At 43.8% G+C, this 24,494-nt stretch overlaps 1 protein-coding gene across 1 annotated transcript in view; it reads right to left on the bottom strand.

The window, feature by feature from the left end:
* Positions 1–2,601: 2,601 nt before the first annotated feature.
* Positions 2,602–24,494, bottom strand: part of LOC141108537 (heat shock factor protein 3-like) — a 77,616-nt gene continuing 55,723 nt past the window's right edge. Inside the window, exons 9-13 of the mRNA XM_073600218.1 lie at positions 21,658–21,861; positions 13,011–13,116; positions 11,578–11,643; positions 11,400–11,460; positions 2,602–8,638 (exon numbers count right to left, since the gene is read on the bottom strand). Coding sequence (XP_073456319.1) covers positions 8,346–8,638; positions 11,400–11,460; positions 11,578–11,643; positions 13,011–13,116; positions 21,658–21,861 — 730 coding nt within the window. The 3' untranslated portion in view covers positions 2,602–8,345. The remainder of the gene's footprint in view (positions 8,639–11,399; positions 11,461–11,577; positions 11,644–13,010; positions 13,117–21,657; positions 21,862–24,494) is intronic.

Here is a 24,494-nt window from a genome sequence, read left to right as displayed (position 1 = left end):
CACGCGCTCTCCTTTCTGAAGGTGATTCTAAAGGTTTTTTTTTAAAATAACATGTTATTCTTACCTCCTCTATGTAGTGGTTTTGCACAGAACAGCCCCAATCCTCCTCTTCTCGGGTCCCTCGCCGGCGATCCTGGCCCCTCCCTCCTGCCTAGCGCCCCCAGAGCAAGCAGCTTGCAAGCCTGGCCTCCCTGAGCACCACTGTTGACTGGAGCAGTGTGCTGGACTTGTCGGATCGCTGGGGAATCAGACCGCTGTGCTCTGTGTAAGGACAGAGGTCCAGCTCTCCAGTGTGCTGCCAACAAAGGTCTTGGGCCCCTTTCACACAATTATTCTGATCAGGTTCACCTGTCAGGTTTTCAGGCCGACCTGAAAAACAAACAGAAGGGGAGCCGTTCTCCTCCGTTTAGGCAGATCAGAGGTAGTTGGGTCCCCTGCTGATTGGAACTTAGTCCGCCTCATGTAAATCAGCTGCTGATCGGAACAAAGTCCGCCTCCTGTAAATCCCCTGCTGATTGGAGCGGAGTGTCTCGTGTGGATCCCCCGCTGATTGGAACAGAGTCTGCCTCGTGTGGATCCCCTGCTGATTAGAACAGAGTCCGCCTCGTGTGGATCCCCGCTGATTGGAACAGAGTCCGCTTCGTGTGGATCCCCACTGATTGGAACAGAGTCCGCCTCGTGTGGATTCCCGCTGATTGGAACAGAGTCTGCCTCGTGTGGATCCCCGCTGATTGGAACAGAGTCTGCCTTGTGTGGATCCCCGTTGATTGGAACAGAGTCCACCTCGTGTGGATCCCCGCTGATTGGAACAGAGTCCGCCTTGTGTGGATCCCCTGCTGATTGGAACAGAGTCCGCCTCGTGTGGATCCCCTGCTAATTGGCACGGAGTCCTCATGTGGATCCCCTGCTAACTGGAACGGAGTCCGCCTCATGTGGATCCCCTGCTGATTGGAACAGAGTCTGCCTCGTGTGGATCCCCTGCTGATTGGAACAGAGTCTGCCTCGTGTGGATCCCCTGCTGATTAGAACAGAGTCCGCCTCGTGTGGATCCCCGCTGATTGGAACAGAGTCCGCTTCGTGTGGATCCCCACTGATTGGAACAGAGTCCGCCTCGTGTGGATTCCCGCTGATTGGAACAGAGTCTGCCTCGTGTGGATCCCCGCTGATTGGAACAGAGTCTGCCTTGTGTGGATCCCCGTTGATTGGAACAGAGTCCACCTTGTGTGGATCCCCGCTGATTGGAACAGAGTCTGCCTTGTGTGGATCCCCTGCTGATTGGAACAGAGTCCGCCTCGTGTGGATCCCCTGCTAATTGGCACGGAGTCCTCCTCATGTGGATCCCCTGCTAACTGGAACGGAGTCCGCCTCATGTGGATCCCCTGCTGATTGGAACAGAGTTCGCCTCATGTGGATCCCCTGCTGATTACAACAGAGTCCGCCTCATGTGGCTACCCTGTTGATTGGAACAGTCCGCCTCATGTGGATCTCCTGCTGATTGGAACAGTCCGCCTCATGTGGATCCCCTGCTGATTGGAACGGAGTCCGCCTCGTATGAAAGGGGCCTTATAGTTTTAAGCAGTAAATACGTGTTCTAAACCATCTCCACGATATCCGAAACTAAAAAAAAACAAAAAAATATAAAAGAAAATAAAAGTTTTGCCTTTAGTTATACTGTAAGCACTAAAAATAATAAAAATGTAATACTCTTCTATACTTATTATGCAGCCCGATTACAGAACAATAAAAAAGCAAAAAACTTCAATTGGGCCTTAATAAATACATGTAGGGCGACACCAACAACTGACTATTTCTAGTAAAACCTGAAAGAAGCCATTAGACCTCAACTCCTTCTTACTAGCAGCCCACCAGCCCTTTAAGGGTTCTAAGCATTGGGAGGCAGGCATTCGAGTCATGTGACCGATGTGATTGGTTGTCACATGATCCGAAAACTCCCAATTGCTAATACGCATCAGGAGCTTTCCGGTAACCGCTGGCTGTGGTTTACACAGGGCCACATACCCTGTTTCCCATAAAATAAGACCTAGCGTGATTGTCAGTGATGGCTACAATATAAGCCCTACCCCCCAAATAAGCCCTACCCTGTTTCCCCGAAAATAAGCCCTACCCTGAAAATAAAGCCTACAAGGACTTTAACTAGGGCTTATTTGGGGGGTAGGGCTTATATTGCAGCCATTACCTCCTGGAAGCCTGGAAGTGGGCAAGGGTACCTGTTCCCTCCCCTCCCCCTTGAAAAGGTGCCAAATGTGGAACCGGAGGGGGGGGAAGCAGATGTTGCACTTTTTGGTGGAACTCCGCTTTAACCACGTGAGGATTTTGAATGTGATAGATACTGTAGGCCCTTAAAAAAACTAAAAAGTTTTTAAGACATTTCTTATTTACTGCTCTTCTCTCCCTGCCACTGCCATTACAAGCAATTACTGGCTGACAAAATGACAGCCGGGAATTGCTTTGTATTCTACAGCAGGAATGTCTGTCAAAATGCATTCATTGCATGTTTTTTTTACAATTTTGCAATAATTACCTACAATTTTTTTTTACCTTTCTTCAGTTTGATAATTTTAGTCATTTAAACAGCACAAATTATAGAGTAAAATGTATATTTATTTACAACTTTTTAAAACACAAAGAAAACACATTTAAATTTTTTACCTGTAAATTCCACGGAAAATAAAATACTTTTTTGCAAAAACAATATTGCCAAGAAAGCCTAGTTTCACCCCCACCCCCACCCCCTAAAAAACCCTAAAACAATGTAGTTGTTACTTTGTTCTCTTAAAGCAGAACTAAACCCTTTTTATCGATTACAGTCAAGGAAGCTGCCATCTTTGTCTCTTTGATCTGGAGTTGCCAGGAAGCTGCACATGTAACCAGTTATGACACCGGCAATTTTATGGGTTGACAGTTTGGTAGAGAGCACAAGCCAATGCGGTAGTTATAATTCAGGGCATGCCTTGAATGTAACTGATTTGGGGAAACCATTAAATCAGTGGATTAAAGAGTTATTAGTTCACCTTTACCAAAATACTGCCTATGCAGAGAAGGGATGTCTGTAGATGAAAAACTGTACAGCTCTGACTAAAGTTGAAAAATGCCCTTGCTATAGGTGTAGGTCATTTACATTCCTTAACCACTTGCCAACCTCGTAACGTACATGTAACATGCGGCAAAGTGGATCTATTGCACAAAATCACATACCTGTATGTCATTTCGTGCAATAAGCTCTAGGGGGCACGCGCCACCAGATACCCGATTGCGTGGTGATTGGACAGAGGGGGAGCCAATCAACGGGTCCAGTGGACCCAATGTGTGCCAGCCACCCGTGATCGTTCCCGGGAGAAGAGGCAGAACAGCGATCTACCTATGTAAACAAGGCAGTTCTGACAGGGGAGAAGATGGAGATCCTGTGTTTCTTCTAAGCAGGAACACGGACCCCCATCTTTCCCCAGTCAGAGCACCTCCCCCACAGTTAGTTAACCCCCTCCCTGCCAGTGTCATTAGTACAGTGACAGCGCATTTTTTTTAGCACTGATCACTGAATTAGTGTCACTGGTCCCCAAAAAGTGTCACTTCATGTCATATTTGTCCGCCGCAATGGTGCAGTCCCACTAAAAATCGCTCATTGCCGCCATTACTAGTAAAAAAAATTAAAAATAAAAATTCCATAAATCTATCCCATAGTTTGTAGACGCAATAACTTTTGCGCAAACCAATCAATATACACTTATTGTGATTTTTTTCTACCAAAAATATGTAGCAGAATACACATGGACCTAAATTGATGAAGAAATTAGATTTTTTTACTTATACTGAATATGTTTTATAGCAGAAAGAAAATGTTGTTCTCTTTTCAAAATTGTTGCTCTTTTGTGTATAGTGCAAAAAAATATAAACAGCAGAGGTGATCAAATACCACCAAAAGAAAGCTCTATTTGTGGGGGAAAAAGAACATTTTTATTTAGGCACATCGTCGCACGAATGCTCAATTGTCAGTTAAGGTAACGCAGTGCCACATTGCAAAAAACGGCCTGGTCATTAAGGGGGTAAAACCTTCCCGGGGTTGGAGTGGTTAATGAAACCTAACTGGAAAACTCCCAGGAAGTTGCTAAGAGAGGCCCAGCTGTTACTGTCCACCTTCACCATCACCGGAGTAAGCTCTCAAACTCCAAGCTCAGAGCTACTGCATCAGGGGAGAGAAAGTACATTTGAATCAGAGAAAGAGCTCCCTCCTGTGATGGTGAAGGAGAACAATAACAGCTGTTACTACACCTATAGCAAGGGCGTTATTCAACTTTAGTCAGTGTTGCACAGTTTGTTTTCATCTATAGATACTTCTCATCTGCGTAGGCAGTTTTTTTCTGGTAAAAGGTGAACTATGCCTTTAAGTTCCACTTTAAATGAAGACAGAATTATTGCCGTATAAACAGGTCCATGCTGGAAATGCAAAAATTTTTCAGGTGAATAAAGATTATACACAGCTATGAGAGCTGGGTGGATACGATATATCAATATAAATCTAAATTTTAGTAAGTCGCAAACCATTAAACACTGGCAGAAAAAGATTTTTGCCGACAGCCATACAAATATTTACATTAATGAGCCGCACCCATCAGCTGAGATCATATATCAGGGGTCTTCAAACTTTACAGTACGAGGGCCACAGTGTAAACTATACAAAAAATCGCGGGCCAGAAAAACTAAGGATAAATGAATGAATACGGTTTACCTGATTCTTTTTTTGGCGCCACTGTGATACGATTCAGAACACAAGAGAAAAAATTCCATAAGACAAAGTTCACTCTACTTGTCAGAGTCCCCTTTACATCAGGATCCTCCCCCATCAGGGCCCATCTTAGAACAGGGCCCCCATGAGAGCCTCCCTTACACCAGATTCCACCAGGATCTCAAATCAGTTGCATTTACATCAGGGTTTCCATCAGAAACCCCCTAACTTCAGATTCCACCAGAATCCTATCTTATATCAGTCACCTTTAGCGTTCCTCCTTACATCAAGGTCCCCATGGAAGCCCCCCTTTACATCAGAGTTGGCCTTGGGACTCCCCCCCCCCCCCCCCATCAGGGTCCCCTTTAGAAACTTCTTTACATTCAGGGTTCCCATCACAGTCCCCATCAGAAACCCCCTAACATCAGGGTCCCCATTAAAGCCCTCCTTACATCATAGTTGGCCTTAGGATTCCCCTCTTAAATCAAGGTCCCTACTAGAACCCTACTTACATCAGAGTGCACCTTCAGAATCTCCCCTTACATCAGGGTCTCTGCCAAATACCCCCCCTACATCAGATTCCCAATCGGGGATCCACCCAGACCTCTCAGAGCGTGACTTTAGTCAGTGTAGCAGCAGGACAGGAGCTGGAGAGTAGAGTAGGTATGGACAAAGGAAGTGCCAGCCTGCTGCCTGGGCAAGCCCGTCATTCATTGCTAAAATTATGGTGGTCCTAGCAACGGACTTGGAGAAAAGACATGGCAGTGTCCCCTTTAGAAACTTCTTTAGATACAGGGTTCTCATCACAGTGCCCATCAGAAGCCCCCTAACATCAGGGTCCCCATTAAAGCCCTCCTTACATCAGTTGGCCTTAAGATTCCCCTCAGGGTCGTCATTAGCATCCCCCTAACATCAAAGTCCACATTAGAGTGCCACTAACATCAGGGTCCCCATCTGAAACACCACTACACGACTGATCCCCATCAGAGTCCAATAACATCAGGGTGCACCTTAGGAATCTCCCCTAACATCAGATTCTCCATTAGAAACCTCTTTACATCAGGGTTTTTATCAGTGTCCCTCTAACATTAGTCCATATCAGTCAGAAACCCCGCTACACTAGGATCACCATCAGAATCCACTTACATCAGAGTCCCCCATCAGAAACCCCCTAACATCAGGGTTCCTCATCAGAGCCCTCCTTACATCAGAGATGGCCTAAGGATTCCCCTCTTAAATCAAGGTCTCTACTAGAGCCCCACTTACATCAGAGTGCACCTTCAGAATCTCTCCTTACATCAGGGTCTCTGCCAGAGACCCCTCTACATCAGACTCCCAATCAGGGGTCCACCTTTACCTTGCTTACAGCATGTCTTAAGTCAGTGTAGCAGCAGCACGGGAGCCAGAGAGTAGAGCAGGTATGGACAAAGGAAGTGCCGTCCTGCCTGGGCAAGCCCGTCATCTATTGCTAAAATGATGGCGGTCCTAGCAACGGACTTGGAGAAAAGACAGGGCAGCGGGGAAGGGGAACCTGATTTCTAGCTGTGGGTAGGATGCAATCCTGTAGCAGTCCGGATTTAGCCCAGGGGCAGTAGTTTGAAGACCCCTGGTAAAAAATGAATAGAGAAAGAAGGGAAGACGTGACTACTGAGAGACAAATGCTACATATGGTCTGTATGGACACATTGTACAACGGTTTCCGTACAGAACAGCCAACCTGCCGTGTTGGGCTGAACACAGACAGGCGATTTTAGTTGTGTCAGAAGCAATGTTCTTGGAAGGAAGCACAATCTGTAGTAGAATCAGGCAATTTCTAGCTTTTATTTTTAGTGCCCAACAGGCAACTAGCATTAGTAGAACACAAAGAATGCAATGAAAGCCCCAGTAGGCTTTAAAGCCTTTTGTAGGCAGAGCCCTTGCATAAACATGGTCATTAAAAAAAAGTTAAAGCTGAATTCCAGTGCTGACACACTATAAATTAAATCCAAATTGGTGCATGACATCTCCTGGACTAATTTATATCTGAACGGTTTATGGCTTTGCCTGGGCATACACTGACACCCCACACTCGGGGCTGTGAGAGAAGAGAGAGGCACCCAGAACTCATGCCCCTCCTTGGACTTAACACATAGTGTGCCTTCAATTTTTACAAAGGAGCTGAATTCCTGGAATTCAGCTTTAATATTCCCTTTCTTCTTTTTTCTGTTGATATTACTGAAGGCTCCAAGTTTATTACATTAAATCATTTTGATTTTGCAGGAAAGCATTCCCCAGCATACAGGTTAGTTTGCTTGTGTGCCCAACATGTACTTTTCTTTTATGGCCTGCCACATATTGCTTTGTGATATTTCCCGGAAGCTTGCACACAGAGCTCGTCACAGGGAGCTAACTTTACTAATCATCTTATCTGGATGGGGGAGGAGTGGCTTCCGACAGTGGGAGTCTGTGCCGCAATAGTGGATGCACATAGCAGAAGATACAATCAGCTGCAGTCCCACCTGGGACTAAGATGGCCTCGTGGGACCCTACGAGGGGATGGAGTCACTCCAAAGCAGGGACCTGTGCAGTCGGAATTTTTTACTAACTCAGGAACTACAGGTTTTTAAAGCTGAATTCCAGGAATTCAGCTACTTTGTAAAAACTTCAGCCATACCATGAGTTAAGTCCAAAAAGGTGCCTCCTGACACCTCTTAGACTTTTCTCATTTATTCCTATCTGACAGGTTTACTGTGTGCCAGGAAAGATAACTTCCGGAGCGCTGACGCTGGTCACTGTGGTCTCAGTTCCTACAAGAGCAGAGTCGCTGAACTGCAATCCCCTCCTTCTGCACATTCACCAGAAGCCTTTGTATTATGTGAACTTCTTTACAAAATACAAAGGCTTCTGTGAATGGGCAGAAGGGAGGGGCAGGCAAAGCTGCTTTGTACTTTTCTCCTCTCGCAGCATATCCTTCAGATGTGCAATAAACCTGTCCCATGTAATCCATAGAGACGTGCCGAAGGTGTCATGCCCCTAATTGGACTTAACTCATAGTGTGCCTGCAATAGCAATGCATGGAATTCAGCTTTAAGATAAAATTACCTAGCAAACCTGGTAAGAGCTAAAGTCACCAACACTATATGTTTTTAAATTTTAGGGTTTAACAACACTTTAAAGGATGTCTACATCGAACCCACAAAAAAGTAATAAATTGCAGTTACCAGTCAGATAAGGTGGCTTCATTCGTTTTCTTTTTTTTACTTTATTTTCACCTAGTGATCCTGCCAGTAAAACACTTTCTAGAGTGACAACACTCACTCATTGCATTTATATCTATGGAAGATTAACGTTGCCACCCTAGGACAGGACACTTTTCCATGATACCACAAGCAAGCATGGCTAAAAGAAGCTTTCCTAAACCTTAATATTGTTTTGTTTTGTTAATTTTGAATGTTTAAAGAAGTAACAGTACTGTAGAAATTGAATAAAATACATTGATTTCCTATGACAAAAACCTTATTGCGTTACATACAAGCCCCGAGTAAGAACAGTTCACATTTTAAAATAGTCTTCTTAGAACAGCTGATCTCTTGACACAAAATGCGCTGGTACTGCGTCCCCACCATCAGAGTTCCTCAGCTTCTTTGGCTTCGTCGATCAATTTGTTGACAGGACTAAGGACGAACAAAGGTAAAAGTTCCTGGGGGCCGCTAAAATCTTCTGCCAGCAGGTCTGGCTCCTTGCCGGAGCTACACTCTGGAACATTGTCATTCTGCATTGCTGAACTGCCTACGTATGCGTCGTCTCCCATCGTGGTCAGCAAGTTAGCTGGGTCTATTGCGTCTGTTCCATAGTCGCCAGAAGAGAGATCAAAAAGGGAGACCAGAGGGTTTCCTGTGTACTGCATCAGCTGCTTGTCTGCAAAATAAAAGGCCACACAATGTTAACCTGCAGTCCATGATCAACAGTCTAGTCATTCGTTTAACCACTCGACCTCCGGAAGGTTTTACCCCCTTTTTCTGCATTTGTCACACTTTAATATTAGAATTTGTTTGATGATCTGAATCATTTAGACAAAGATAACCAGGAGTAAATACAAAATGCAGTTTTTAAATGAGGATTTCTTTTATTAAGAGGAAAAAGCTGTCCAAACCTGACTGGCCCTATGTGAAAAAGTAATTGCCCCCTAAACCTAATAACTGGTTGTGCCACCAATGGCGGCAAAAATTGCAATCAAGCGTTTGTGATAACTAGCAATGAGTCTTTTACATCACGGTGGAGGAATTTTGGCCCACTCTTCTTTGCAGAATTGTTTTCATTCAGCCACATTGGAGGGTTTTCCAGTATGAACGGCCTGTTTATAGTCATGCCACAGTATCTCAATCGGATTTAAGTCCAGACTTGGACTACGCCACTCCAAAACCTTTATTTTTATTTATTTTTTGAGACTTGGTGTGTTTCAGATCATTGTCCTGCTGCATAACCCAAGTGCGCTTGAGCTTGAGGTCAGGAACTGATGGCCAGACATTCTCCTTCAGGATTTTCTGGTCTGGATTGGGTCCATCAATTATGGCAAATTGTCTAGGTCCTGAAGCTGCAAAGCAGCCCCAGACCATCACACTACCACCACCATGTATGACTGTTGGTATGATGTTCTTTTTATGAAATGCTGTGTTAGTTTTACGCAAGACGTAACGGGACGCACCCCTTCCAACTCATCAGTTGCAGAGTACTTGCCCAAAAGTCTTGGAGATAATCAAAATGATTTATTTTTTGGCAAATGTGAGATGAGACTGTGTTCTTTTTGGTCAGCAATTGCTTTGGCCTTGGGACTTTCCTATGGATGCCATTTTTTCCCAGTCTCTTTCTTATTGTTGAATCATGAACACTGACCTTATCTGAGGCCTGAAGTTCTTTAGATGTTGTTCTAGGTACTTGCATGACCACCTGGATGAGTCCTCATTGTGCTCTTGGAGTAATGTTGGTAGGCCGGCCACTCTTGGGAGTGTTCACCACTGTTTCAAGTTTTCTCCATTTGTGGATAGTGGCTCTTACCATTGTTCATTGGAGTCCAATGGCTTTGTAACCCTTTCCAGACTGATACATGTACATTATTTTGTTTCTTACATGTTCTTGAACGTCTTTAGATTGAAGCATTATGTGTAGCTTTTTTAGATCTTTTAGCGTGCTTTGTCAGACAGCTTCTATTTAAGTGATTTCTTGATTCAACAGGTCCAGCAGTAATCAGGCCTGGATGTGGCAATGAAATTTAACTCGGCTTTCTAAAAAATGTGGATAACACATCACAGTTCATTCATGATTTAGCAGGGGAGGGGCGGCAATTACTTTTTCAGAGGGCCAGGCAGGTCTGGACAGCTTTTTCCCCTTAATAAATGAAATGGTCATTTAAAAACTGGCTTCCACTAACCCAACGAAAAAAAAAAATCTAACGTAATAACAATAATTTACAAAGCCATCCACAACTCAGCTCCCGGCTACATCACTAACCTGGTCCCAAAATACCAGCCCGCTCTCTTCGGTCCTCCCAAGACCTCCTACTCTCTAGCTCCCTTGTCACCTCCTCCCATGCTCCCTCCAGGATTTCTCCAGAGCTTCTCTCATCCTTTGGAACTCCCTATCCCAATCTGTCTGACTGTCCCCTAATCTATCCATCTTTAGACGATCCCTGAAAACCCTTCTCTTTAAAAGAAGCTTATCCTGCTTCTAATACACTGTTTTACTTTCTCCATCAGCTCATCCCCCCACAGCTATTACCTTTTGTATCAATTGACCCTCCCTCCTAGATTGTAAGCTCTAACAAACAGGGTCCTCGGACTCCTCTTGTACCAAATTGTAGTGTAACTGTAATGTCTGCCTTTATTTTGTTAAGCGCTTTGCAAATTGTTGGCACTATATAAATCCTGTATAATAATAATTAAAAAAAACTGCATTTTGTAATTACTTGAGTTACCTTTGTGTAATATTACAATTTGTTTGATGTACTGAATCATTTAAAGTGTTACTAAGCCCAGCACCCTGCATTCACTATATCTGGTCACCCACGGTACACAGAACATGGAAATAAAATTATTTTAGTAAATATAAACTGCTAACTACCTTTCCTCATTAGTAGTTAGAACAGTCTTATGACTTCTATCAGTGTCCAGCAGAGCACTGGTTAAAGCTTGTAAGAGGAGTTTTCTGACTGTCCTATGAGACTGCAAGACCCCTGACCCACTGTCTGAACAGTGGTGACTGGCCCTGTGCTGATCACATGCACCCTCCCAAGAGAGAGAGAGAAAAAAAAAAATTATCAATACACACCAAACTCAGCATATGCAGCCTGACTCTTCAGACCGTTATCAAGAAATTATTAGGAGACGGTGGATGAAGGGGAGGATCAGAGAAGACTGGATCAACCAGCCTTTTTACACAATGCGGAGGATTAACCCCTTAGGTTCCACAGTGTGTATAACAAGCATGTTTTACTGCATATACAGACTGATTTTGCTGTTGTGGATTTAGTAACACTTTAATTGTGGCAAATGTGCAAAAAAAAAAAAATCAAAAAATCAGGAAGGGGGCAAATACTTTTTCACAGCACTGTATGTAGAGATTATAAACTCAACTACTGTAGTTGAAAGAAATGTATTTGTGCAATTAAATTATAAAACATCACCTTTGCTCAAATCATCATTGCTGATCCTTAATGCAGCATCATCCTCATTTCCCTGCAGGTCCTGTGAATAAAAGAAGTAGAACACAAGTTTGTACTTGCACCCAATCTGTCTACAATTTGTCATTTCAGATCGTTACATGAGGAGATGTAAGAAATCACGTATAAAAGATGAACTTACATTTGCTGTGCTGGGGTTGGGTTCAGTTACGGGATTATCTGAGGATGACAAGTCAGGTTTAAAAAGCTGCAAAAAGTTAGAGAGATAAAAGAAGACTTGCCTTCATGTATTACCTTATGTGAACTCTGGCCTGCTGGCTTCCTAGACCCAATCAGAAATACAAATGTACAAGGCTACGCTGCAGTTGGCTATTCCACATTTTTCCTATGCTTGTATTCCAGACATGCTCATTAGGTTTTAAAAGCACAAACATTATACATTTCACAGCACCATTCCCCAACTACAATAGCACAAAAAAAAAAAAAAAAAATTCCATCATACATTAGCCTAACCCCAGGCTTAGAGACCGAACTGCAAGACTTAAGCAGACCTTCAATCATTATTATGACTTTGCATGGTTGCAATATATAAGACCCCCCCCATCCAGAATATTTTGGGTCTGGCCCCGGTAACGCCCTCCATTCTTGCCTAGGTGAGCATGACATCTCCTCCACATCTGCAGCCTCCAGGGTTATCAATGTCACATATCCCAGGAGGCTTCAGGGTCCTTGCAGCAGAGGACAGACACAGCACTGGTGGGGGAGAAACTGGCTGGCTATCTGAATCCGGAAGAGACTGCTCCTGATGAGGAGGACGGTGGTGTAGGACCTGGTGATGAGCAGCCGACTTCCTGTGTTCACAATGCATGTCCGGCGGACTTTCCCAACTAACGGACCTACACACGATCACACCAAAGTCAGATGGATTCATACGTGATGACGTACGACCGGACTAAAAATGAAGTTGATAGCCAGCAGCCAATAGCTGCCCTAGCATCGGTTTTCATCCATCAGACTAGCATACAGACGAGCGGACTTTTCGATAGGAACTGGGTCCGGCAGAGTTCAGATGTAAAGATTTGAAACATGTTCCAAATCTAAGTCTGTCAGATTTTCGACTGAAAAAGTCTGCTGCAGGTCCGATGAAGCCCACACACGGTCGAATTGTCCGCCGGACTCGGTCTGTTGGACCAGTCCAGTCGAAAAGTCCACTCGTGTGTACGCGGCATTACAGCTATTTCAATATGAAATACAATTGCTAGACTCTCAAAATCCCCCCCCCCCCCCCCCCAAATAACTGACAAATACAGCCTTTACCTCTGCACAAGGCACTTCCTACAGAATGTTGTACATTAAAGAAATGCAAATATTAGAAAAAAATTACAAACAATAAACTGGTAAAGTACAATCATTACTCCAAAGACATGCTGGTAAGTTAATTGGCTTCTGTCTAAATTGGCCCTAGTATGTGTGAGTTTAGGGACCTTAGATTGTAAGCTCCTTGAGGGTAGGGACCGATGCGAATGTACAATGTATATGTAAAGCGCTGCTTAACTTGACGGCGCTATAGAAGTACCTGAAATAATAATAATGCATTTTTTGCAACCTTCTCACCTCGTCAATAACATCATCATCCACATTGAGTTTCTTTTTACAGAACATAGTCTGCAGCTCTTCCAGACTAGCATCAATACAGCTCAGGAAGTCTTGGATTTCCTCTCTAATAAAGAAAAAAACACAAATATTAGAATCTTGCGGCATAAATCAGATGATTCCATAAAATCAGGCAAAGATAGTGACTTGTGATCCTAGACACAGAAGAAAAGGTTGTCTACTAGGTTGGATATGTTCAACAACGAGACTAACAATATCCAGTCATAAAAGAAACCTGTAGATCCTATACATAGAAGGCAGCGGGTACCCCCTTAGCTAGCAAGGTGCTAAAACCAAGAACTACCGAACAGTAAAGCTTCACTTATGAAGGATTTTATGGCATGCCGCTGGTCTCTTTTTTTTGGATGTATTTTGGGGCATATGTTTGCTGCAGGTAAGCTTGTTTGGGGTGAGGACAACTGTCCTGCTTGGATCATCATCCGGCTATCTAAGCAGGTAATCCAGCATATAGGGCTTGGTAGTGGCAGATAACCCTTGCTCTTGTATGAAAAATAAAAATAATAAAATGAAAGTTCTTCTCACGAGATCCCCCTGCGAGAACACTATAGCTAACTACAACTTAAGCATTTTCTTCAACAACTCATTAAATCTCGCCATACCCCATACACTCCGACTCCATTTGAGAGCCTATGTAGAGCTAGACCCCACTCTCCAGGTCTGATATAGTTGATATATTCATCTAGAATTTCTACAAAAAAGCCCCCAATGGGGCTCTATCATCTCTAGTGGGAAAAAGAACTGGGGAGGCAGTTAGATCCAGAGGACTGGCAGATTATGACCATAGCCCTTTCCAAATGTTTGAGAAATGTTGTTGTATTGGAGAATGCCTATCAAGTGTTGTATAGGTGGTATTATACACGGCTAGATTGGCCTGTTTTATCCCAACTTACTCTCTCCTCTCTGTTTTTGGGGATGCTCACAAGAAGGCTTCATAGCACATATTGGGTGATCATGCTCGAGGGTGTGCAGGCTATGGGTCAGGGTCTATACCCTTCTTCGTAATTTATTATAAGTTAATCTTAAAAGGGACCCCTACAAAGCCAAATTGTTGAGTTGCTATGTCCGGAACGGCAGTTGGCCCAATATCTCTTTACTGCAACTAAATTAACTATTGCGAGGGCATGGAAAATCCCCACTCTCAGCTTTGAGGTGGTCAAAAATCATATGAATGATGTCATGGTGAACAAGAAGTTGACGGCCATCCTTTCAGCCACGGATTACACATACTCAGCCTACTCGGTTTGACAGTACACGTCTCTCGATTTAATGCTCCCCCTCTGGACACTCCTTTTTTCTTCTTATCCTTTTTCTTCTACCAGATTTTTTCTCTTTTCTTTCTGGTTGCTTTCTCTTCAACCTGTTATGCTTTATGCATTTAATCCATAGGTTTATCAGGCTACTAGTTATTGTCCTGGTCAGAATGGTTATATTTAAAACTTTAGGTTTTCTATATTGTTTTGAATTTAGTTTTACTTTTTATATTGCATCCTCCCCAAATGGGGGATTCTTGAGCTTGATTTTGTTTGGATATGCAGGTTCTATATGTGGACATTCTCATTTGCAGACACCCTATGATGCCTAGGATAGCTCGGAAAGCTATTTCTGGTCTTCCATTTTTCTGCTTTGCTCCATGGGACACTGAGTATGATAGCCGCATATTCCTACTGCTCATGTCTCCGTTATATTACTATACATTGTTTGTTTTGCCTTTTGTTCGCCTATCAATGTAACCGTCTAAATTTTGACCTGATATGTTGGATTACATGCTAATAAACCTTTGTAAAAGAAAAATACGATCTGGCTTGTCAGAGTCTCAAAAGCCGACTCAAAAGAGAAGTATGGCCAAAGCCGTTTTGCACTTAGGCCCTATTCACACCTGAGCGATTTTCTGCTTGAAGCTTGTAGCTCTAAAACGCTCAAGCTAATTCTCATTCATTTCAATGTCAGCTCTTCACATCTGAGCGTTCTGCCCCTAAAGCAAAACGCTCATCGCTCAAAAAAAGTACATAGTTACATAGTAGGTGAGGTTGAAAAAAGACAACTCCATCAAATCCAACCTATGTATTTGTCAGTATTACATTGTATATCCCTGTATGTTGCGGTCGTTGAGGTGATTATCTAATCGTTTTTTGAAACTATCGATGCTCCCCGCTGAGACCACTGCCTGCGGAAGGGAATTCCACATCCTTGCCGCTCTTACAGTAAAGAACCCTCTACATAGTTTAAGGTTAAACCTCTTTTCTTCTAATATTAATGAGGGGCCATGTGTCTGGTTAAAGTCCTTTCCGCAAAAAAGCTTTATACCTATTGTGGGGCCACCAGTACTGTATTTGTAAATTGAAATCATATCCCCTCTCAAACATCTCTTCTCCAGAGAGAATAAGTTCAGAGCTCGCAACCTTTCTTCATAACTAATATCCTCCAGACCTTTTATTAGCCTTATTGCCCTTCTCTGTACTCGCTCCATTTTCATTAAGTCCTTCCTGAGGACTGGTGCCCAGAACTGGAAAGCATACTCCAGGTGCGGTCGGACCAGAGTCTTATAGAGTGGGGGAATTATCGCTTTGTCCCTGGAGTAAATCCCTTTTTTAATACATGCCAATATTCTGTTTGCTTGGTTATCAGCAGCTTGGCATTGCATATCATCTACTGGGACCCCTAGGTCCTTTTCCATTCAAGATTCCCCCAGAGGTTCTCCTTCCAGTGTATAGATCGCATTCTTATTTTTGCCACCCAAATGCATTATTTTACATTTTTCTACATTAAACCTAATATGCTATGTAGTTGCCCACCCCATTAATTTGTTCAGATCTTCGTGCAAGGTTTCCACCTCCTGTGGAGAAGTTATTGCCCTGCTTAGCTTAGAATTGTTGGCAAATACAGAGATTGAACTGTTTATCCCATCCTCCAGGTCGTTTATGAACAAATTAAATAGGATTGGTCCCAGCATAGAACCCTGTGAGACCCCACTATCCACCCCTGACCATTCTGAGTATTCCCCATTTATCACCACCCTCTGAACTTGCCCTTGTAGCCAGTTTTCAATCCATGTAGTCACCCTATGGTCCATGCCAACAGACCTTATTTTGTACAGTAAACGTTTATGGGGGGGGGGGGGACGACTGTGTCAAATGCTTTTGCGAAATCCAGATACACCACGTCAACGGGTCTTTCTTTATCTGGATGGCAACTCACCTCCTCATAGAAGGTTAATAGATTGGTTTGGAAGAATGATTCTTTATAAATGTATGATAATTAGTGCTAATGATACCTTTCTCATGACTAAAATCTTGTATATAGTCCCTCATCCCCTCCAAGCGCTTGCATACTATTGATATTAGGCTAACTGGTCTGTAATTCCCAGGGATGTATTTTGGGCCCTTTTTAAATATTGGTGCTACATTGGCTTTTCTCCAATCAGGTGGTGCTATTTCAGTCAGTAGACTCTCAGTAAAAATGAGGAACAATGGTCTGGCAATTACTTGACTGAGTTCCCCAAGTACCCTCGGGTGCAAGCCATCTGGTCCCGGTGATTTATTAGTGTTAAGTTTCCCCAAGTCTAATTTTAATTCTGTCCTCTGTTAACCATGGAGGTGCTTCCTGTGTTGTGTCATGAGGATAAACGCTGCAGTTTTGGTTACTAAAGCCCCCCCGGTTCCCTTGTGAAAACTGAGAAAAATAAATTCAATACCTTCGTCAACTCCCCATCCTTTGTAACCAGATGTCCTACCTCATTCTTTATGGGGCCCATATGGTCTGTCATCCATTTTTTACTGTTTACATGCTTAAAGAATTTCTTGGGATTTTTATTGCTCTCCTCCGCTATGTGTCTTTCGTGTTCTATCTTAGCTGCCCTAATTGCACCCTTACATTTCTTGTTGCATACTTTATAAAGTTTGAATGCTGATTATTATCCCTCAACCCTGTATTTTTTGAAGGCCTTCTCTTTTGCTTTTATATGCATTTTTACATTAGCATTAAGCTATCCAGGACTTTTGTTCACTCTTTTAAATTTATTACCCAATGGGATGCACTGGCTAATGCCCTTATTTAGTATGTTCTTAAAGCGAACCCATCTCTCCTCCATGTTCTTTGTTCCTAAGATTTTATCTCAATTTATGCCTTCTAGCAAGGTTTGTAGTTTAGGGAAGTTGGCTCTTTTGAAATTCAGTGTCTTTGGGTTTCCTTTTTTTGTGATTTATACTGAAGCCAATTGAACTGCGATCGCTGTTTCCTAAATTTCTCTGTATTTCCACATCCGGGATCAGGTCTGTATTGTTGGTAATCAGTAGATCTAGTAATGCTTTATTTCTAGTTTGTGCGTCTACCATCTGACCCATGAAATTGTCCTGCAAGACATTTAGGAACTGGCGAGCCTTAGACGAACGTGTGGTTCCCTCTGTCCAGTCTGTCTGGATAATTAAAATCCCCCATTATGATAACACTTCCCATCCTTGCTGCAAATCCAAATTGTAATAGGAGGTCCGCCTCCCCCTCCTCCCACAGGTTAGGGGGCCTATAGCATACTCCCAGTATTATTTTCCCCTTAGCTTCATCCCTTTGGGGCTCTACCCATAAGGATTCCACCTCCTCCCTAGCTCCCTTAGTGATGTCATCTCTCACATTCACTTGCACATTATTCTTGTTATATAGGCATACCCCTCCCCTTTTTTTACCCTCTCTATCCCTGCGATAAAGGGTATACCCTTGAATGGTTGCCAGCCAATCATGAGAGCTGTTGAACCAAGTCTCTGAAATTCCCACAAAATCCAAATCCTCCTCGTACAACAGTATCTCAAGTTCACCCATCTTATCCGCCAGGCCCCTGGCATTGGTGAACATGCCACGTAGTTTAGACCAGTTGCATATTATTCTTTTATTGGGTGTTCCGAGATTGCAACTAGGGACTTGGTACTATAGTTACCTTGGGTTTATGTGCTTTAGTCAACCTACCACTAATGCCCCCAATACTACCCTCTGGACCATGTTCCGCACTGACTCCCTCTACCTCTGGACCCACCCCGCCGTCGCCTAGTTTAAAAACCCCTCTAACTTTTTGACCATCTTTACTCCCGGCACATCTGCACCCTCCTCATTTGGGTGCTGTCCATCCCCTCTATAGTACTGGTGACCGATTTTTAGCTCCTAAGTCCCTAAAATCGTTCTTTAGGACACTACATCTGCCTCTGACTTTGTCATTGGTGCCAACGTACACCATGACATACGGGAATTCCCCAGCCCCTTCCAGTAATCTGTCCACCAGATCCGTGATGTGCCCGGTAGACAGCATACAGTTCGATGCTTCAGGTCTTTTTCACAGATTGGCCTCTCTGTCCTAAGAATTGCGTCCCCTACCACCAGAAACTGTCTATCCTGTCCCTTCGCTCCCCCCCCACTCTCACTGGAGGAGTTCTTCAGCCAGCAGCTAGAGTCCCTCAGCTCCAGCAGTGCTGGTCCCCAACTGGTTTCACCAATGTGACTCAATGGAACCTACTTATTGGGATGCTCCAGGACAGGATGGGCCTCCCTGGCACTTCCCCCTCTATCCTTCCTGAGTGTCACCCATCTACTCTTTTCTGGTGCCTGCACCTCTTTGTCTCCACCCACCTCTGTGCTGGCCCCTGCCAGGTACGTTACCGACTCTCCTTTAGTATGGAGGGTCTTCTCAGTGTTGACAATTGCTTTCCCAGATTCAGAACCTGGGCTTCCAGGGAAACAATGTGCTTACATTTTATACAGCATTTGCCTCGATCAGATAATCAAGGAACGCATACATGCCGCAAGATGTACACCAAGTCGCATCTCCACACTCGCCGGGCATAGTACCTACCAATTTGATGAGGATATGGATCATACCCTGTCCATTACCTAACTAAAATTTCTACATGAGTTTCTTTTTGGCAGATTGGAGGCAGGTTGGGCCCATAGACTTCATTGGGAACGCCTGAAAATGTGCGACATGAGCGTTTTACAATAATTTTGTCGCTCGTTTTTTGCTGAAACAGCAACTCTCATCCCCACTTGTGCTTTATATTGGTCAAACAAAAATGCCCAAAGCTGTAAAATGCTTGTGATAAACTCAAAAATGCTCAAATAAAAACGCCAGTAAATCGCTACGCTATGCTCAGGTGTGAATGCAGCCTTAGTTCTGCACTCTTAAGTCCCAGATTCAGCGGACAGTGGGCTAAAGCAGGCTGTTGGCTGAAGTCACAGAGCCGATCAAGGCTCCCTGCTTAGAACCTCAGCCAACCACTCCTGCCACCCTCCACAGCTCGGTGCTCCAGTGAGCGCTGGAGGGGCAGAGCAGAGATCTGTGATCGACAGTCACTGCTCTGTGCTCAGAGCAGACTCAAGAACTGAGCGATCAGCAGTTTTGATTGCTCAGTTCTATGTGTAGAGGTGACAGCTGCAGCCCGGATTGCTAAATGTTCATTAATTTAGATTCCCTCACTGCTAAAAAATATGCACTGTCTCTGTACTAATGACACTGTCTGGGAAGGGGTTAAACATTAAGGGCGATCAAAGGGGTAAATGTGTGCCTAGCCAGTGTTTGTGTGCTGCTTTTACTATTGGGCAGTAACAGATTTTTTTTTCCCTGCTGTGCAAGGACACAAAATCCATCCCCTGTCAAAATGGAGATCTCCCTTGTTTACATAGGCAGAGCTCTGTTCTGAGTCTCTGCCCGACAGTCGGAGGTACTGGTGGACATCCAGTGCCTGGCATCTGCAGATCAGCTTCTGCTGTGATTAATCACAGCAGAAGCGCCCCCTGTAGGCGGAAGTGCGGAATCACGATTCTGCACAGTAAGGCTGCCCTGTAGCAGTAAATCTGCTATGGGGCAGTCCAGAAGTGGTTAAAATACCGTTCGGCTGCAGTTTGTAAACGTTGAACACAGAACTTATGGGACTGCTGATTGCCAATTTAAACAAACTGCTAGAAGGCCATCAAAAGGCAATCAACACACTCATTACAATTTGTGTTCAACATTCCCAAACTGGAGCTGATAACTGGAACCAGTACTTTAAATACTTCAATACCGGGCCAATTCTCACACTTCTAATATACATGTAAAAATCTTCTTTTTTTTTTTTTTTGCTAGAAACTCCCAAACATTATAATAAAGATTTTTTCTTTTTTTTTTTTAGGAGAGGACCTATATAATAAAATGATGGGTGTTACAATTATTTGTCACCTGGTATTTGTGCAGCGGCTTTTCAAACACTTTTTTTTTTCCGAAAAGATACACTTTATTGAATTTTATTGCACACCACAATATAATACCCAACTTTTACGCTGAGTAAATAGATACCTAACACGTCAAGCTTTAAAATTGCGTCCGCCTATCAAATGGTGCCAAACTACGATACTGAAAAATTCTCCATATGCAACGCTTTAAAGGGGTTGTAAAGGCAGACGACTTTTTATCTTAATGCATTCTAAGCTCATTGACACCAGTCTATCGCCCGTACTAAAGTTCATTGACTCCAGTCCTTTGCCCATACTAAAGCTTTTTGACTCCAGTCTATCGCCCGTACTAAAGCTCATTGACACCAGTCTACTGCCCATAATAAAGCTCATTGACGCCACTCTATCGCACATACTAAAGCTCATTAACGCCATGCCCATAATAAAGCTCATTGACGCCACGCCCATACTAAAGCTCACCGATGTCAGTCTAGCACCCTTACTAAAGCTCATTAACACCAGTCTATCCCCCACACTAAAGCTGATTGACGCCAGTCTATCGCCCATAGTAAAGCTCATTGACGCCAGTCTATCGGCCATACCAAAGCTCAACTCCTCGCCCATACTAAAAAGCTCATTGACGCTATGCCCATACTAAAGCTCATTGACGCCAGTCTATCACACATACTAAAGCTCATTGATGCCAGTCTATCACATATACTAAAGCTCATTAAAGTGAGGCCAACGCTCATACTAATGCTCATTGATGCCACGCCCATACTAAAGCTTACTGATGCCAGTCTAGCACCCATAGTAAAGCTCATTGACGCCAGTCTAGCGCCCATATTAAAACTCATTAACACCAGTCTATCAACCACACTAAAGCTCATTGACGCCAGTCTATCGGCCATACTAAAGCTCATTGATGCCAGTCTATCACATATACTAAAGCTCATTAAAGTGAGGCCAACGCCCATACTAATGCTCATTGATGCCATGCCCATACTAAAGCTTACTGACGCCAGTCTAGCGCCCATACTAAAGCTCATTAGCAACAGTCTAATCCCCAAACTAAAGCTCATTGACGCCAGTCTATCGGCCATACTAAAGCTCATTGATGCCACGCCCATATAAAGCTCATTGACGCCATGCCCATAATAAAGCTCATTGATGCCAGTCTATTGCACATATTAAAGCTCATTGATGTCAGTTTATCGCAAATATTAAAGCTCATTAAAGAGAGTCTAATGCCCATACTAATGCTATAGAAGCATTTGTTAAGCATTAGAAATGTAGTAAAGTGTGAACAAGTCCTAAGTGTGATTACACCAAAGACGAGATGAATATTGCTGCAAAATCTGCTTTTAATCGGTTCAACTGATTACATTTTTGTCCTACTTACCGGTATAACAATTCATTGCTGCTGGCTGCATTCTCATTCAGAATAGAACTGATCATGCTATCTGCATCCTCAGCGGAGTTCGCTTGCACCAAATCCAGCGCTAGTCCCTCTTCCCCTGCAGAGCTACTGGGGACTGGATTTTGCTCAGCCAAAGACTGCAGCTGCAGAACTGAATCATCAATAATAATCTCCTGCACCGATTCGCTGTGAGAGAATAGAAAATAAATCTGAGTTTTACAGCTTACAAATGGGACTTTTCAAGTGGTGGGTGCACAATACCCATAACTGCTCCCAGTGGTGGACAGACCATTCAGGAATAGCGCTGATTAGGTGCTGCAGTGTCACAGCCCATATTGCTGTAAGCAATGTTCTTTAGTTTTGATAACCAGTCATATACCGAGCCACCGTCATCAATACATGGTCACAATATGTGAAGCACATTTAGCAGGCCATTTAACATCAACACCCCTTTAGATAAGCCCTTAGTAACTCTAAAAGACTTTGCAGCAACGCTCCAAGCAGGAGTGTATGAGGTTTTCTCCCTCGACCCTCAGGTATAGAAGCGCTGGCATTTGAGTATCGCATCCAGCAGCAGCAATGACCATCATCGATGAACGCCGTTCTCCCTTCTGACCCGTAGAAGATATATTAAATGGCCTCAGCCAGCGCTCCTCTTCTGACCACACCTCCCTGAAGTGTTTCGACCCACCCACAGGGCTTAGTCATAGGTGAACTCTAATGACTAAGCCCCCATGGCCAGGGCAAAACGCGTCGAGTGTGTGGTCAGCAAAGGAACATTGGCTGAGGCTGTCTAATATATCTTCTACAGGTCAGAAGGGAGAGCGGAATTCATCAATGCCCTTAATGACTCTGTTTGCTAAGGGAAAATCCCAACCTGTAAAAGGAATAAGACTGTCCCTCTGCCCGTCCCTCAGATCTGTGCTCTCTTGCAAAGCAACAATGGCTATCTTCAGCATTTGACACTTTTAGATGCCACATCCGCATCACTTTCGCATGTGTTGGATGCTGCACCTTTTGCCGTTCTACCACATGGCCACTACATGACCGCAGAGTCATACCAGTGACGTTGTGGCCAACAGGTGAAACTAGATTTCTGTAGGAGGTGGATGAGACCTCAGATACACCTGAGAGGTTGGATGCTCAAGATTCTTTGGTCAGTGTGCAAAAGGCCGAACATCTGTATACCTCTTAAAGCTGAATTCCAAAAATCCAGACACTTTGCAAAATGTAAAGGCACGCTATGAGTTAAGTCCAAGGAAGTGCATGAAATCTCCTGAACTTACCCTATTTATATTTGACAGGTTTATGGCTCTGCCAAAGAGTACACTGATACTCGGAGCTGTGAGAGAGAAGAGATAGGCACACAGAGCAGCTATGCCTGCCCCCCCTGCTTCTCATTCAGAGAAGCCTTTGTATTTTGTTAATGAGTTCACAAAATACAAAAGCTTCTGTGATTGGCCTGGAGGAGGGGAAGGGTAGGCATAGCACATTGACTCTAATGTTGAAGATGCTTAGACCTGTAACATGAGCATTGGATTCCGAGAAATACAGCAATAGCCGTATTCCTGGAGTGCAATAAAACTATCAGATGTACAGTGCATTTGGAAAGTATTCACAGCGCTTCACTTTTTCCACATTTTGTTAGGTTACAGTCTTATTCCAAAATGGATTAAATTCATTATTTTCCTCAAAACCCTACAAACAATACCCAATAATGACAACATGAAAGAAGTTTGTTTGAAATCTTTGCAAATTTATTAAAAATAAAAATATCCCATGTACATAAGTATTCACAGTCTTTGCTCCATACTTTTTTTAAGCACCTTTGGCACCAATTACAGCCTCAAGTCTTTTTGAGTATGATGCTACAAGCTTGGCACACCTATTTTCGGGCAGTTTCTCCCATTCTCCTTTGGAGGACCTCTCAAGCTCCATCAGATTGAATGGGGAGCATCAGTGTACAGCCATTTTTAGATCTCTCCAGAGATGTTCAATCAGGTTCAAGTCTGGGCTCTGTCTGGGCCACTCAAGGACATTCACAGAGTTGTCACTTAGCCACTCCTTTGTTACCTTGGCTGTGGGCTTTGGGTCTTTGTCCTGTTGGAAGATTAACCTTTGCCCCAGTCTGAGGTCCAGAGCACTCTGAAGCAGGTTTACATCAAGGATGTCTCTGTACATTGCTGCATTCATCTTTCCCTCTATCCTGACTTGTCTCCCAGTTCCTGCCATTAAAAAATATCCCCACAGCATGATGCTGCCACCACCATGCTTCACTGTAGGGATGGTATTGGCCAGGTAATGAGCGGTGCCTGGTTTCCTCCAGACAGGAGGCTTGCCATTTAGGCCAGAGTTCACTCTTTGTTTCATCAGAAAAGATAATTTTTTTTCTCACGGCCTGAGAGTCCTTCAGGTGCCTTTTGGCAAACTCCAGGGGGCAGACATGTACTTTTTACTGAGGAGTGGCTTCTGTCTGGCCACTCTACCATACAGGCCTGATTGGTGGAGTGTTGCAGAAATGGTTGTTCTTCTGGAAGGTTCTCCTCTCACCACAGAGAAACACTGGAACTTTGTCAGAGTGACCATCGGGTTCTTGGCCACCTCCCTGACTAAGGCCCTTCTCCCCCGATTGCTCAGTTTAGCTGGACGGAGCCCTCTAGGAAGAGGTCTGGTGGTTCCAAACTACTTCCATTTATGGATGATGGAGGCCACTGTGCTCAATGGAACCTTCAATGCTGCAGACATTTTTCTGTACCCTTCCCCAGATCTGTGCCTCGATACAATCCTGTCTCGGGAGTCTACAGACAACTCCTTGGACT

Source organism: Aquarana catesbeiana, linkage group LG09 (genome assembly GCF_042186555.1).
Source record: "Aquarana catesbeiana isolate 2022-GZ linkage group LG09, ASM4218655v1, whole genome shotgun sequence".
Taxonomy (NCBI): Eukaryota; Metazoa; Chordata; class Amphibia; order Anura; family Ranidae; genus Aquarana; species Aquarana catesbeiana.
The sequence above is the reverse complement of the archived record's forward strand: the minus strand, read 5'-3'. Positions and strand labels throughout refer to the sequence as shown.